The 14434-nt window shown below is 41.2% G+C and overlaps 1 protein-coding gene across 3 annotated transcripts in view; it reads right to left on the bottom strand.

Moving 5' to 3' along the window:
- THSD7B (thrombospondin type 1 domain containing 7B) overlaps window positions 1-14434 on the bottom strand; it is a 299024-nt gene that overhangs the window by 116757 nt on the left and 167833 nt on the right. For all 3 annotated transcript variants that reach the window (XM_054515442.1, XM_036386831.2, XM_054515443.1), the window contains exons 12-13: window positions 8964-9096; window positions 7864-7967 (exon numbers count right to left, since the gene is read on the bottom strand). In XM_054515442.1, coding sequence (XP_054371417.1) covers window positions 7864-7967; window positions 8964-9096 — 237 coding nt within the window. The remainder of the gene's footprint in view (window positions 1-7863; window positions 7968-8963; window positions 9097-14434) is intronic.

Here is a 14434-nt window from a genome sequence, read left to right as displayed (position 1 = left end):
CATGGAAAATCTCTCTGGGAGAGGATATCTTCCTCATTCCACTGGTGCAGGGAAGGCTAAGAATGCATACAAATAGGCATGCATGATATTAGTACGGCATTTTTGTCTTCTACTCAATTTTTCCTTGTTTCCCCCTTTGTGAAACACTGACACACGTTTCTGCATGAAGCAAATCTATTATCAAATCTACAGTTAAAAACAGATCAAAGCTTATATGTAAACTGACAGAAATCTGACACAAGCAATCTGGACTCATGTAATCCCACATCCATACTGTAGTGATCATTCTCTCCATCTCCTGTGTGCAGATATACACACTTCACTGGGAATGAAGATTAGTTTTAAATGCAAAACCAAGGGTAAAGTTTCATTAAGCTCAAGAGATTTTAATTTGTTCAGTACTATTCACCAGAGGTAGACTCCTAAATACTTAATTTCTTTCTGTTAATGAAATTTGGATATTTCGAAAAAAAAGGTTTCTAATCTATTCTCAATCTATTGGCAAACCAGGAATTGGAATTACTCAAGAGAAAGTTCTGGTGTTTTTACCTGACCTCAACTCTTTGTCATTACTTATAGTGGCAGAAGGTGTTATGGAACAAAAATAAAAGGGAGGATTGCCTATAAAATAGATTCTGTTTTATGCAACAGAAGAATAAATTTCAGGAGCTTGGAGATGGAGATACAAAGGAAAATGTAAGCAAAACATAATTTTATGATGGGTGTTTTTTCACCACAGGATAATGGCAGATATAAGTCTGAATTTCCTCTACAGTACTGCTGCCCACCTTTCTACAGTGCAAGTGCTGCATTTTTCTTTAACGAAAATTTCACTTTTCTGATTTCAGAGCATGCTCAAATTTATCCAACATGTATTTCTGGTCTGTCCTTCAAAGTACTCACAATTTGCAGCTACCCAGATGTGTTACAGATGTGCTCTCTAGTTCATCATCCACACTGTTAGTGACAGCACGGATGGCAGCCCAGGGTGCGTGTGCCCCGTGGGAAGCTGTCAGGATCTGATCAGAAGCCATCTGAAACAGCCTTCCTGACTGACAGCAAATAGCTGATAACAGAGCTTGGATTGGTCTTTTTCAACAAGCTCACAACCACCTCACCCTGCATTTCTCTAGGTCATACTTTGGTACTGCACATGGGAGGGTTTCATGTGGGACTGGACTCAATGTCTTCTGAAGTTAAGGAATATTATCTGTGCTGCTTTTCCCTTACCTTATTGCCTGACCTCCAGCCCACTGCCTTGTCAAGGAAAGAAATCAAATTATCAAAAAACAAGAACAGTGAATCAATTCTGGTTTGGCTGTTTCTTACCCCCCTGGTACTTTCCATGTGTTTTTAAGCTAAAAATTGCATTATCAACAAGAAGAGGAAAATTAGGCAACACATCTTCATGAATTTGCAATATGATGTAGAGTAATTATATCTGTAAAGTGTTGGTGAAGCCCTGGGCAGGCATGGCTGATAAAGAGACCAAGATACTTCATTCTGGAAAGGCAATATCCTTCCTGAGCCTCAGTGCCATCCTAGACAAACTCTGCTTCACGTTCTTTTCAAATCTATCACAAACAAGACTCAGCTCCTGACTGGTAACTATTTTTCCCCTCAATTATTTGTTCCCAATGCCACCAGCTGCCAGGCAGGTGTCTTCCAGACCAGGACTCTGGCTGGGACCACTCAAGTTCAGCTCTGTTTGTGTCCCTGTAACACCTGTTACACCCTAGACCAGAACCACCAGGAAAAACAGTGATCAACAAATGAACACCCAGCATCCCTCAGAATAAGGCTCATGGTGCCATTGTCCTACCTGCCCTACCTGCTCCCTAATACTGGAGGGAGCTGCTGATGACAGGTAAGCTGCTGTCAGCTGGACAGATTGACACAGGACTGCACCAAGAGTCCTGCTCAAAAACATCACCAGCAAATTGAAGCAGTTGAGTCTCTGCCACGTTTACTGTCATAATTGGATTCCTTATAAACTTCAGGTTATCACATTGCCTTCAGCCTGTAAATTGTCACAAGATTCTAATATGTACCTCCTGAAATTGGTAATTCTGTGCAAAAGCATTCTGCAACTCAAATCACATTTATGTGTTCATTTAGCTAATCAGCAGTTATATTAACTATCTACAAAACAGAAAATAAGAACTGTTGGGTGACTTATCTTATGAACAAAAAAAAAAAAAATAGTAACAGTGATGCTTTTTTGATGGCGTATCTCATTATAAAGAGGTTACCATAAAATAATTGCAGGAGAAACAACAAGAGTATATATGGCTATTATACTGAGTTACTGGTGGATAATACATGAGATAATACAGCTAAAGGATGCCTGTTTGAAATATTTCTGTAGATACAATCTTAACAGGCTATATCTAAACTCATCCTTTCATCTTGCTTAATATGATGCATTAACTTGGTCACTATTAGACTTGTGATCATAGTACTGCCTAAGTTTTATATAAGACTTCACTGGAACTATCAGTGTATTTAGACACACTCAGGAAACTTAGACAGCAGATTGTTACCATTTTTTTCTTATGATTATTTTCTCTTGGTCTGAATCAGCCTAAAACCAGTCTGGTCTGCAATGTCCCTACAGCTATCAGAAAGCTCCAGAGCAAGAGCCAGAAATCTGCAATGAAGGAGACAGGAATCTTAAATTGCCCAAGTCTGGTGCTGCCTGCATCCCACGTTTTCACTGTCAATTCATACATCAACTTTTCAACTGTAACAGATTATATTTAACACTAACCATCTTAGCAAAATCCATGTGGTGTGAATTTACGACCCAGCTAAAGCAGGAAAGGAAATACATCCTGTGTGGTCTGACAGTAGAGCAACCACAAGAAATACACCCCAGAGATGCTCAATGGGGCTGTCCAGGATTGATCCACCCCGTGACCTCCGGTGAGACAGGGAGAGTTCTGTTCTCCAAAGCTAAGGAATAGCTTCTTATTACTGCATTGGTGAGTCTGCATTGTTGTTTTCCTGTACATATATCAATAAACTATCTCTAAAAATATTTCCTGCTCTGTGTCACAGCATTTCTGTATTCTTGAGATGGGGAGCTACAGCTCTGAGAAGGACTTACTGTCTTATTAACAGGGGGAAATATGGTGAAACACTCCAAATGAATCAAAGCAAAGTGGCAGAAGCAGGAGAAATAAGACATGGCATTTCCCATTGCTGCAGCTTCTCCTTGCTTTTGGAAAGTAACTCGTTTTTTCATAATCATGTTGTCAGTGTATTTCCAGGACCAGTTTTTAAAGCAGTCTCATTAGACCTGCTCTTTAATACCTGTCTGTTTACATCACCAATGGTGTTTGAAGCAACCTTCAAAGACACTTGCTTAAAACAGGCTTTCCATCCACTAATTAAACCTGAACAATCCCTTGTAATGAGCAACACATTTTTTCCCAAAAACTGTGTGTGTCCCAGGTAGCTCTTCATGTCAGCCCTGAAACGAGAGGTCATTCCTGAAGGATCCTCCATCACAAATATCCAAAACAAGGGAAGTCACCAAACAGCACCTGAAGAAGAAGCAATTCTCATGAAACCATGGAATGGTCTGAACTGGAAACCATCCAGCTCATCTCATTTCACCCCTGCCATGGGCAAGGACACCTTCCACTATCCCAGGGTTGATCCCTGAACACTTCAGAGAAGGAGGCATCCACAGCTTCTCTGGACATCCTGTGTCACGGCCTAACCACTCTCGAAGGTAAGACTTTCTTCCAACTCTACTTTTTGTCAGCTTAAAGCCATTCCCCCTTGCCCTATCACTCCACACCCTCTCCAGCTCTCTTGAAGCCCCTTCAGGGCACTGTAAGTGGCTCCAACATCTCCCTGGAGCCTTCTCCAGGCTGAACAACCTCAGCTCTCAGCCTGCCTTCATAGCAGAGGTTCTTGAGTCTTCTGAGCATCTCTGTGATCTCCCCTGGACCTTTCCACATCTTCCTATGTCAAGGACCCCAGAGCTGGATGCAGAGCTCCAAGTGGGGTCTCAGAGTGGGGCAGAGGGGCAGAATCTCCTCCCTCATCTGCTGCCCACATTGCTTTGGATGCAGCCCAGGACAAAGTTGGGTGTTCTGGGCTTCAGGTGCACATTGCCATCTCTGAGCTTCTCATCAACCAACACTCCCAAGTCCTTCTTCCCAGGGCTGCTCTCAATCCATGCTTCACCCAGCCTGTATTTCTGCTTGGGATTGCCCTCACCCCTGTGTGGGACCTTTTCTCACAATCTTGACACCTCCTAGTAAATTAGTCCCTGGTGGAGGCAAATGACAGCTGCACAGCAACACAAAAGCTTGCAGAGCTCCTCATTTACTGATAGTAACGTTGTCTTATGTAAGTGTCAAGCAAAATCCTCACCCTGTTTTATTTGAGTGCCCTGTCTTGGGGGCTTTTTGCCAATCATGCCTCAACTAAGTTTAAATAACAACTATATTTATTAGTTTTAAAGGCTACCTTTCTCTTTCCTATGGCACTGCTTGCTGAATAACTTAGTCCATTGAAGCTGACATAAAAAATGAAAGGCTATTGTAATTAGTGTAATATCTTTCCAAGATAAAACCATAAAAAACTGCAGCTTCAGACAGCTGTCATCTCCTTGGCTATTCTGCTTATTATTCACAGACAAACTCTGATACCTTCTGCATATTATGCAGTACGTTTACATGCAATTTCAGTGAAAAAGCTCATGGAACAGGATCTCTAAGTATCTATCTCAGAATCTAGCCAAGAGAAAGAACAGAGCTTGAAAGTCATTTCAAACCTCATTTTCCATCAGTACAGTCATTGTCCTAAATAGGTACACATAAACACACACTTTTTTTTTCTTTAGAAATAATTTATATGAATTCTATGTTCTTATATAATTGGCTAGATATGACAGTCACTGAAAACTAAAATCCTCTTTTTTATACGACAGGGTATGGAGAGAAAAAAAAAAATCTAAAACACGGATGCTCCAAGGAACAGTGAGACTGATTATCTTCAGAAGTAAAAGGGTAATTGCTGTCACACAGCAAAAAGGAACCAGCCAAATTCATATGAATACTCTTTGGAGAAGCACTTACTGGCTAAAGATGCTGTACTTTATGTAATGCAATTACTGTGTGGAGTGGTGGTGATATCTCGAATGCAAGCTCATTCACAGGATGCCTGAATATTGCAGGAAGGCAGTAACTATCTCTTACACCTGGGATTCTTCTAGTCATGGCCCAGATTCCCCTGAAAACACCCACAGACTCACAGTATCATACAAGGTAATTTAGGACAGAAGGGGCCTCTGAGGATCCAGTGCCTGCTCTAAGCAGGGTCAATCTCCAAGTTAGAAAGGCCTGCTCAAGACCTTTTTTTGTTGAGTGTTCAGTATCTCCAAGCTATCTACAGTCTCTCTGGGCAACCTGGGAGTTCCTCTCACTCCAGCCTGTGACTTGTCTTCTGTTAAATCACTGTGCATCTCTGGGAAGTGTGGTTCCATCTCATATGTGAACTCCACACTAGACACTCTTCCAGGCTGAATAAACCCAAATCCCCAGCCTCACCTCACATGGTAATTCACAAATATGTCCAAAACCCCCTTCCAGTGAAGAATGACAGGATCAGAAGTCCTCCAGTACTGAGGTTTACAAGCTGAAGAGCCCCTGCAAGGCATGTAAGCAAACATCTCCCCTGCCTAAAGGGGTGCCCCTGAAAACACAGAGCACCTCTGCACACTCCTGAGGAGCTCAAGTACCAGCAAGGAAAGGTATTAACAAAACCTTTATGAAAGTTTCCCTTACTAAACTTCCACAGATAAGATACAGAACTGCTGAAAACCCAGCAGCTTCTTTTCCAGACAGAGTATGGTCAGAGTTAGCAGCTGGGTTTCAGCTGCCTTCTCTGTGGCGATCACTCCTCCTGTTCATACAAAATATCTTTAAAAATCTTCTTCCATGGGTTTCATCTGAGATCTCCTTTTTCTGAGACCCCACTCATCTTCAATAATACCCAGCAGAGTGGTTCTATCACTACATGTAATTATGAAAACTGAAGCTGTTACAAAAGCCACAGATTTTAATTACAAAAAAGTTTATGTGGCACTGAAACTATTTTTGCTTAATCTCACCCAGGTAGGTTTTTCACAATTACCCTAGAACAGAACATAGCCTAGGAAATTACTGGAGGGCTCTCCACACAGTAAAAGTAAGCGTGATACTCTTCTATTATACTTCTGTCAGAGTAAGATTAACACAAAGTTCATGCACCTACTAGAACATCAAGATTACCATCCCTTCACACAGGCTGAACAATACAATTTACAGATTTGAAAACCTTGTGGAAAGGCTTGTGGTCAAAACCTAGTTAAAGATATTTACTCCTTTGAGTGTTAGTTTAAAACACATTTCTTCTTTCAGATACATCCCACATACTGTCAGGGCTTTTCTTTCTTTTCCTTTGTTTCCAAATTATATAAGAAATTCATTTCATCTTTAAAGAATAGCTTCTACCTTTGTGAAGGAGTAAATTATTATGTCAAGTTTCCTCAGTTAGAATACCTGTATAGCAATTTTTTTTTCAATAAAAATAATCTTTTGTTAAAGGTTTCATTGTATTTCCCAGGAGACTGATAACAACCACATCTCCAGCCATCTGCAGGCACCACTACAGACTGATGCATACTCTGAACATTCTTCTCAACACTTCTGTTCAGACAATGGGACCACTAATTTCTAAGTGCTTAATTATGCCAAGGGCAGGAGCCCAAAGCCTTTACCCATGCTGAACTTCTTCAACAGTCTTAATGAAAATCAGGCCTCAGGCAAATCATTAGTAAAATTCAAAATTATGAGGAAATTATCTTTTCCATTTTTAGCACAAAGAATGGATTACTTCATAAAGGCCTATAGATAATTCATTTAAAGCTCACACACTTCAGCTTTAGGCAGAAAAGCAGGTTAAGATATTTGAACATCAAGTGTAGACCTCCTCCTATACTCCAAGCTATTGTGTTAGTGGTACTTTAATGCCCAGAACAGCAGAACAATTCTATAATGGAAGCAGTTCCCAACACTTTATTTCATAAATGTCCTAGGTTGTGACTATAGGATGCTTTTATCCCCAATCTGTCGTGTTCTGTTTACGATGAATAATAAGTTTTGCACCTTTAAGACTTGTTCCAGAGAGTGAAGGGGGGAGAGAAGAAGCTGCAGTTTGTTTTCAGGCACTGTAATCACTCCTCCACATTCCTGCTCCTGGCCTGTGTTGTCTGCGGATGGACAGACAGCAGGACAGAGCTCTCCTTTGCTGTTAGTTAGTTTAGCTAGCTGAAGCAAAGAAGTTCCCTAGACTGTAGGGTTTTTTTTCCTTTTTCCCTTTTCTTTAGACCTGTTTAAACCTGCTCTGGCCTGAATACCCAGCAGAGCACCGGCAGCTCCACCTGTGGCCACCGGGCCGGGCCTGGGCCGCGGCATTTCCAGCACCAGAGGGACTGATCAGAGACCGAGTGAGCTGAACTGCAGCCCGGGGAGGGGACTTTCTCAGTTTGTCACCTCTTTTAGAGCAGCAAGGAGTTTTATTGATTAATATTGTTTGGGTTTTATTGTTTAATAAACAGTTTTTTCACTTTTCTCCAAAGAATTGGAGTAGAAAGAAGTATTTTTCTCCCGGACTGGTTGAGGGGAGGGTCCGATTTAATCTGCTTTCCTAGAAAAGCCCCTCTAAGAATTCTCTCCCAAATTTGCCCTGAACCAGAACAGTAAAGTACTTCAGTTAGTTTCCAAATTACCTACTGCAAAAGAGCAAAGAGTTAAATGCCATGTGCAGCACCTCTAGCTCTGGGGGCAGGATGGAGACTCTTACCCCTGGACTGCAGGCCGTGCCCGCACGCCTCGCTCTGCCCCGGCGGGCCCTGGCGCACTGAGGCTGGCACCAGCACACAGGGGCTCCAGCGCTGGCTCTTCCACCTGCAGCAGAACAGCCAACAATGAAGCACTTCAAACTGGAAAACAGGGAACAAATCTCAGCACAAACTCCAGTTACCAATCATTTGGAGTCACAAAGCTGTAGTTACTCCTGACACAAGCACCAGGAGCTGGATTTCAGATGCCACGTTCACCCTCTAGGAAGTCACATCCTTGTCGAACAACGTTCCCCTTTCTCATCTTGCAGGGCATGTTTCAAAGTTAGGTAAGATACACAGTAAATAGCTCCAGTCTCCAGTGGGCTTTGTCACCAGGCTCTCCTCCTGCTCTCATACAGCTGATGTTGTTCCCAGTCTGCTTTCCATGCTCACAGGTGGCTGAGCCATGGGAAGCAGCTTCCCATGGCATCAGGCAGAGCAGAGCATTGTGTCTCCTGCCTGGCACTCCCTTCAGCTCCACACTCTGCTCCAGGACCATCTTCCATGGGATGTGCAGGCTGGAGATTCATATGCAAAGATATAATGCTTTTCTATTTACTAATATTGCACAACAGATGGGCCACAGAATCTTAATGAAGAGCAGTGAGTAACTGCTCTATAGTATTATTTGTCTAATCAGAACTTTTTAAGTGTGTACTATTCACTGGAGTGAGAGTACCAGGGGAAAAGACAAGAGTTTCTGCAATAACCATGCAATTATGATTCAGGCACTCTAGAGCTTGTGGTCCCAAAATAGCTTACATTGATTTTTAGAAACAATGAGGGGGGAGTTCCCAGTAACAGCTTCCTTACACACATCAGACCCTGAGGTTACTATTTCTAGGAGCTATGTCTGTTGGTGCTTGTTCTGATGATTCTGGATCTACTGAAATCTCCAGCTTGAGCTCTACTTTTACACATTTTGCAAAGTACAGCATTTGTTTTAAACTCTGCACTTTCCAAAATTGTGTTATTTTCTGGTGAAAATTGTGCAGGACAAGAGTCATTTCTGGAGAAGGGGACACTCACTAGAGACAGATTCCAAGCTAACAGTTTTTACCTATACACTGGACAGATGGGAACATCTTCACATTCTCTTTCCTCATACAAGGTGTCTGGACATGGCTGTCCCCCATTGGCAGAATCCTGAAGGATAATCCTGTACCGGGACTGCTTAACTGCAGTGGCATTGCCTGTAAAGCAAAAAAAAAAGTTGTCTTTCAGACACAGCTGTCATCCCAAGTTAATGATTTAGCTGCCTTGGTTAGAAACATGCTCTGTATTTCATTTATATTTTGAAACTATGAGCACTCTGACATTTGTCCCTTTAAAATTACCAGTGGTTCAGCAGGACAGCAGCTGGAAGGATGATAAATCAACAGCCTAAGAAATGCATCAAAAAACATCTTTTTATCAGAACACCAAATCAAGTAAGACAATAAATAAATAAGAAAATAAACACCTTAACTGGAAAAAGAATAAAAGCCAAAGAAACAAACTGTCATAAAGGAAGGTTTTGTTTCTGAGAACACATTCTGGGGGTCTCAGGCTGCTACCAGTAACCCATCTTTATGGCTCTAGAAATCAGAGATGATAACTTCCTGATGGGAAAACCATTGCAACCAACAGAGGCTAACTCCCTACTTAACCTGAGTTGATGCAAGACCAATCCATCTAGGAACACAGTTCACAAAATCCATGCACAGAATGCAGCAGGAAAGACAAGAACAAGATTTATCTATTTGTCTCTACAGCTAAAGCAAACACAATCCTTGGCTGTGTAAGTGGTAAGAGCAAACTGAGAGCTGGTTTAACCACTGCATATGGCATTCTCTGGGTACTGTACTCACACTTCAAAAACAGGTGCTAGAAAAGTAAAAAGGGATCTCAGGAGAACTTCTTAATGGATGCTACAGACCATGTAAAAAGCTTTAAATAATGGACTTCATCAAATATGTCTGAAAGAGGAAAGCATAGTGGGCAAATAAGCCCACTATGACTATCATTTTTCCAGCTTAGAATAAGAGCAAAGCTGCAGCAGCAAAATTACAATATAGTAGAATAGAAGGAAAACTTAGAAGTCACACCATGAACACAAAGCACAAGCACAGATCCAAGAAAAATGTTGACTTTAAAAATACTAAGTCATACAAGCTTCCACTGGCACATGTGCCACCCCTGTGAGATCACTGCAAAGGGACACTGGACTGGCAGGAGGCTGCTCAGCACAGCTGCTGCCCTGCTGCAGGAAAAGCACATCCAGAGAGATCCTCTCCTGCTGCTTTCACAGCCACTACCTGAGGCAGTTCTACAGCTTCCTACAGTCTCCTTTCACAGCCTGATCTGCTGCCTGTAAAACCTCACAAAGAGCCTTTTCTTAAAATCTAATCTAACACCATCACTCCTGGAAATTAAACTTTTTTATCTTCTGTCCACTACATGAAGAAAAGAGTTTATCTCTGTCACCTAATGCATAACATTTACAAAATTGCAAGGGCCTGCATCCATTCTAAGTGTTCCCCTCTCTAAACTAAGCAAACCCAGCTTTGTAGGTCCAATTCAATTCCCTCTCATTGTTCACTTTTACACTGTGCCCAAGGACATGCAGCCTCCCCAGGGCACAGTACAGTGACCCCTCAGGGGTCTCACATACAACATGCCAAGGAATTTGACAAGCCTGGTGTGAGTTTCAGCATTTCTAACTGCTGACTTCCATTCATTTTGTAGTCCATTGCATCTCCAGAGGTGCCTGAGGCCACAAAGACTATTTAGGAGCAGAGCACTTGACACACAGAGTCAGACCAGGAAAGCTGGGGCTCTTCATCTTGGAGAGAAGGCTCACAGGACCTTATCATGTGTATCAATACACTACAACAGGCAGTAAGGAGACACAGACTATTTTCACTGTTATATGCACTGTGAGATTTTTCAAGCAGCTGAGTACCCATTTAAGAGTGATTTAATTTAAGCCACTGTTCCTCAGCTTCCTGATAAAGGTTTATTGTGTCAAAAAATCTACCACTTGCCTTAATTAGAACAGCTACTCTGTCAAAAAAAGAGGAGATTAAATTTATTGGGCACAGTTTGTGCTCAATAAATCCTTACTGGCCAGTTTATTACAATCTGATTCTTGAAATGTTTATATCTTGAGTAATACCTTGTTCTTGTGGCTTTCTACATAACGAAGCTTGAGTGAGTAATCTACAATTTTCTTGACCTTTCTTTTTGGAGGAGCAGAGGTGAGAGGGACGGTTTTGGTTTGGTCTGCCTTGTTATGACTGAGTTTTAGTTTTTTAAGACTTAATTTCTCACCCATGAGAGAGTCACTTGATGCTCTGGCATTACTTTACTACTTCCTTCTTATCCACACAACCCCAAAGACATGGGAACAGCTACTCATTGGAAACACTCCTTTTCTGCTAGCTGCAGACAGGAAACAACAGCAACAACTGCACATTCCCCATGTTGTACTTCCCCCATTTCTCAGAATGTACATTTCATTCAGTTCCCCCTTATTTTTAATCCATTTATGCAATTTTCACTGTCTAATATCCTCTAGCTTAGTTTGCATTCTTGATTCTAATCTTTGTGAAACAATATGAGAATCCAAAAGGAAACAAGATCCTGAACAGCTCTGATAGTAAACAAAAAAGAGCTTCTCTAGATGTGTGTGGTGCTCCTCTTCATGGTTTGAACCTGGAACTTGCAAATCACATACAGACCTACACATTGCTCCCCAGTGCTACTGGCTTGCTATTAGCACAGTTTCAGAATAGGAATTACAGTCCAGGAGGGCTTCAGCCCCTGGGAGAGGCTTTCTTGGAGCTTCCAGGTCTTCTGTACTCCTGTCTGCATAGAACAAGTTCCAAGAGGTACAGATACCAATTCCTGCAGTTTGCTGAAGTCTCTATTTTTTTTCCTAATGTTTTGTTGATATTGCCATCCTTCCTTTCCAAGAATCATGAACTCTCTCACTTTGTGATGATTTTCATTCAAATTATCTACCACCATTTGAATCTTACCCATTTCCTTCCTATTAATCAGTACCAAATCTAAATGAGCTTCCCACAGTCATTTTCTCCACCTCAAGAAACTAAATTATCCTCAACATTTATTGCACCTTACTCAAACCCCATTTTCAAAATTGAATTTCCACACTGGCTTTTCTATAGCATTCCTTATAAATGTTAATGAGCATAATTTTTATATTTCAGTTAAAATTGCTACAGCCTGATTTTTCCAGAGTATTAGCACTTTGGAGGACTGTCCTTTTAAAGCCAAACTGATTTCCAGCATGGCTATGACTGTTTGCCCTCCTGAAAAAAAGCCAAGCCTCAGGATCTCAGGACCATCTTAACTTCTCTGTCCTTGACTTTGCAACTCAGATAATGCTGTTTGAGAATTTCAGGGGTTCTTTACCTCTGCTTCTACTCCTCCCTCCTGTGCCACCAGCCTCCATTCTCCTCCTTTACAGAGCCACACAACTCCTACCAAGCCACTCTTACTCCTCCCTGGAGCTTGCATCCTTCCTTCCTCTGTCTTTCACCCCCAGGGCTCACAGAGCTGCACCACCATTCTCAGGTGAGAGACAAAATCCCTTTTCACTCCTGGAACTGTGCTGTCTCAGGTCCAGCTTCCACAGAAAACATCCAGCTTCCCACTCTGATCCTGAGCAGATGGAAAGCCAGAGTCTGGTCAACATGAGACTCTGCTCACACACACAAAAAAAAAGACAAATTTTCTGAGATTTTCTGGGATTTTAGTCACCAAAATCAGTGCCGTCTCCAATACCTTTGTAGAGATAAAAGCTCTTAAGTCTTCCACTTTGACCAGTTCTGTTTTCTGTTTATGAGGATTGAAAGTGGTAGATCATGGACTGTTTGACATAAGGCAGAGGTTGTTGGAATTTGTTATTGTGGCACACCATGCATTTTATCCACTTTTACCCCATCTCATTTCAAATCTGATTTAAGGCACGGGAAAAAATAAGACAGTTAATATCTAACATTTCATATAAGCTTTTCAGAGAATTAAGTAACTGAAATGTCTAACCTTCCTCCTGGACAGCCAATGCCCAGAAGAGAAGAGGTACTTACAGGTACCATCTATTTTCAGAAGGAAGATGAAAAATGTTATTTATTGTTAGTTGTTTGCTTTTTTAATCTCCCTGTTTTAAATCTATGCTGACAGACCAGGGAGTACCTCATCCATGCTGAAAGCAGCTGCCTCTCCAGGCCACCTTCACCCCCAGGAAAGCAAGTGACAGAGGAAAATCCACCTTCTGCTCATTCAAACCACTTTCATATCCTGAAGCCACCTTACTGCTTCTTTGATTCTGTTTTCAATCCATCCTCAAAGCCCAGGTAAAACAGATACATTACAGAAGACTGCAGTAGACAGTTGCCACCTGTAAGTATCTGAAATGGCAGAGAATCAATGACTTGCAACAGCCTCCCTGCTCCTGCCTCCCCAACAGGTGCTGGGACTCAGTGGCACTTCCTTTGTGAATTATGTTGTCCACCCATCTGTCACTGCCCTGAGTTCAGTGCTGTCTGCTCTCCTGAGGCAGCAGACAATCTTCTGCCAGAAGACAGACTGTGGTCTGATGACATTTAAATGTAGGGAAAATGTCAGCTTTTTTTATTGTGAGATGCTAAACTTGGATGTATTTCCTCAGATAAACTACAAACAGCTCAACTGGGGAAGTTCTGTGTAAAGCTGATTTAGTGATTCCATGTTTGTCTAAGTTCTGATCTTATGCTGGTACACAATTAATTTTAAATCTGCCAGGCAATACCTGTTCCTGCTTGATCTGATTAGTAATTCACCATCTGTATATTGCTTTCATTAAATACAACTTTTCTATTAAAAAAACCACAACACCCCTCACAACTCACATATGTATAGTGGCTTTGAAATTTCATTATCATGCTGTGGTTTTAATTGTGCAATGCAAATTTAAAAAAAAAAATCTTGCAATGCAGCCGTATCAATAACAGATTTAGCAAAAAACAAACTCCCTCATCTAAGAAGTTTTAATTTAGAATTATATTAAAATGATAACACTGCCAAGGAGGTTAAATAATTAATTTCTTCTCATTTTAATTGTAGACTATTATTTAATAAACAAAGTAATTTACCAGGTAATTTATTCTACTCCTTCATAGGCAGCTCATTTAAAGTCTAAAAATAAATTGCTAATTAAAACAGGATTCACTGTTTTAGAAAGCAACTCATTTTCCTGTAAAATATAACAAGCATCCACTGATAATCTTTGAAGGGCAAGGAAACTACCAACAATAATGAAGTATTCTGATAACTGAGCAGACTTTCATCTGAACAATTAATGAAACACAAATTCATCAGAAAACCCAACACTAGATGATTATAAAGAAACTTTGTTGTACACTCGTGCCTCAAAGTTAACCAACAAGATCAAAGATGTTTGGCCCTTGAAAAACCACAAAGCACAGGAGGTACTTGCACACCCCTGTAAATACATCCAGGCTGGTTGAGAAAATTACATTAGAT

The sequence above is a fragment of the Molothrus ater genome, chromosome 7 (assembly GCF_012460135.2).
Source record: "Molothrus ater isolate BHLD 08-10-18 breed brown headed cowbird chromosome 7, BPBGC_Mater_1.1, whole genome shotgun sequence".
NCBI lineage: Eukaryota > Metazoa > Chordata > Aves > Passeriformes > Icteridae > Molothrus > Molothrus ater.
This window is presented reverse-complemented; position numbering and strand designations above follow the sequence as displayed.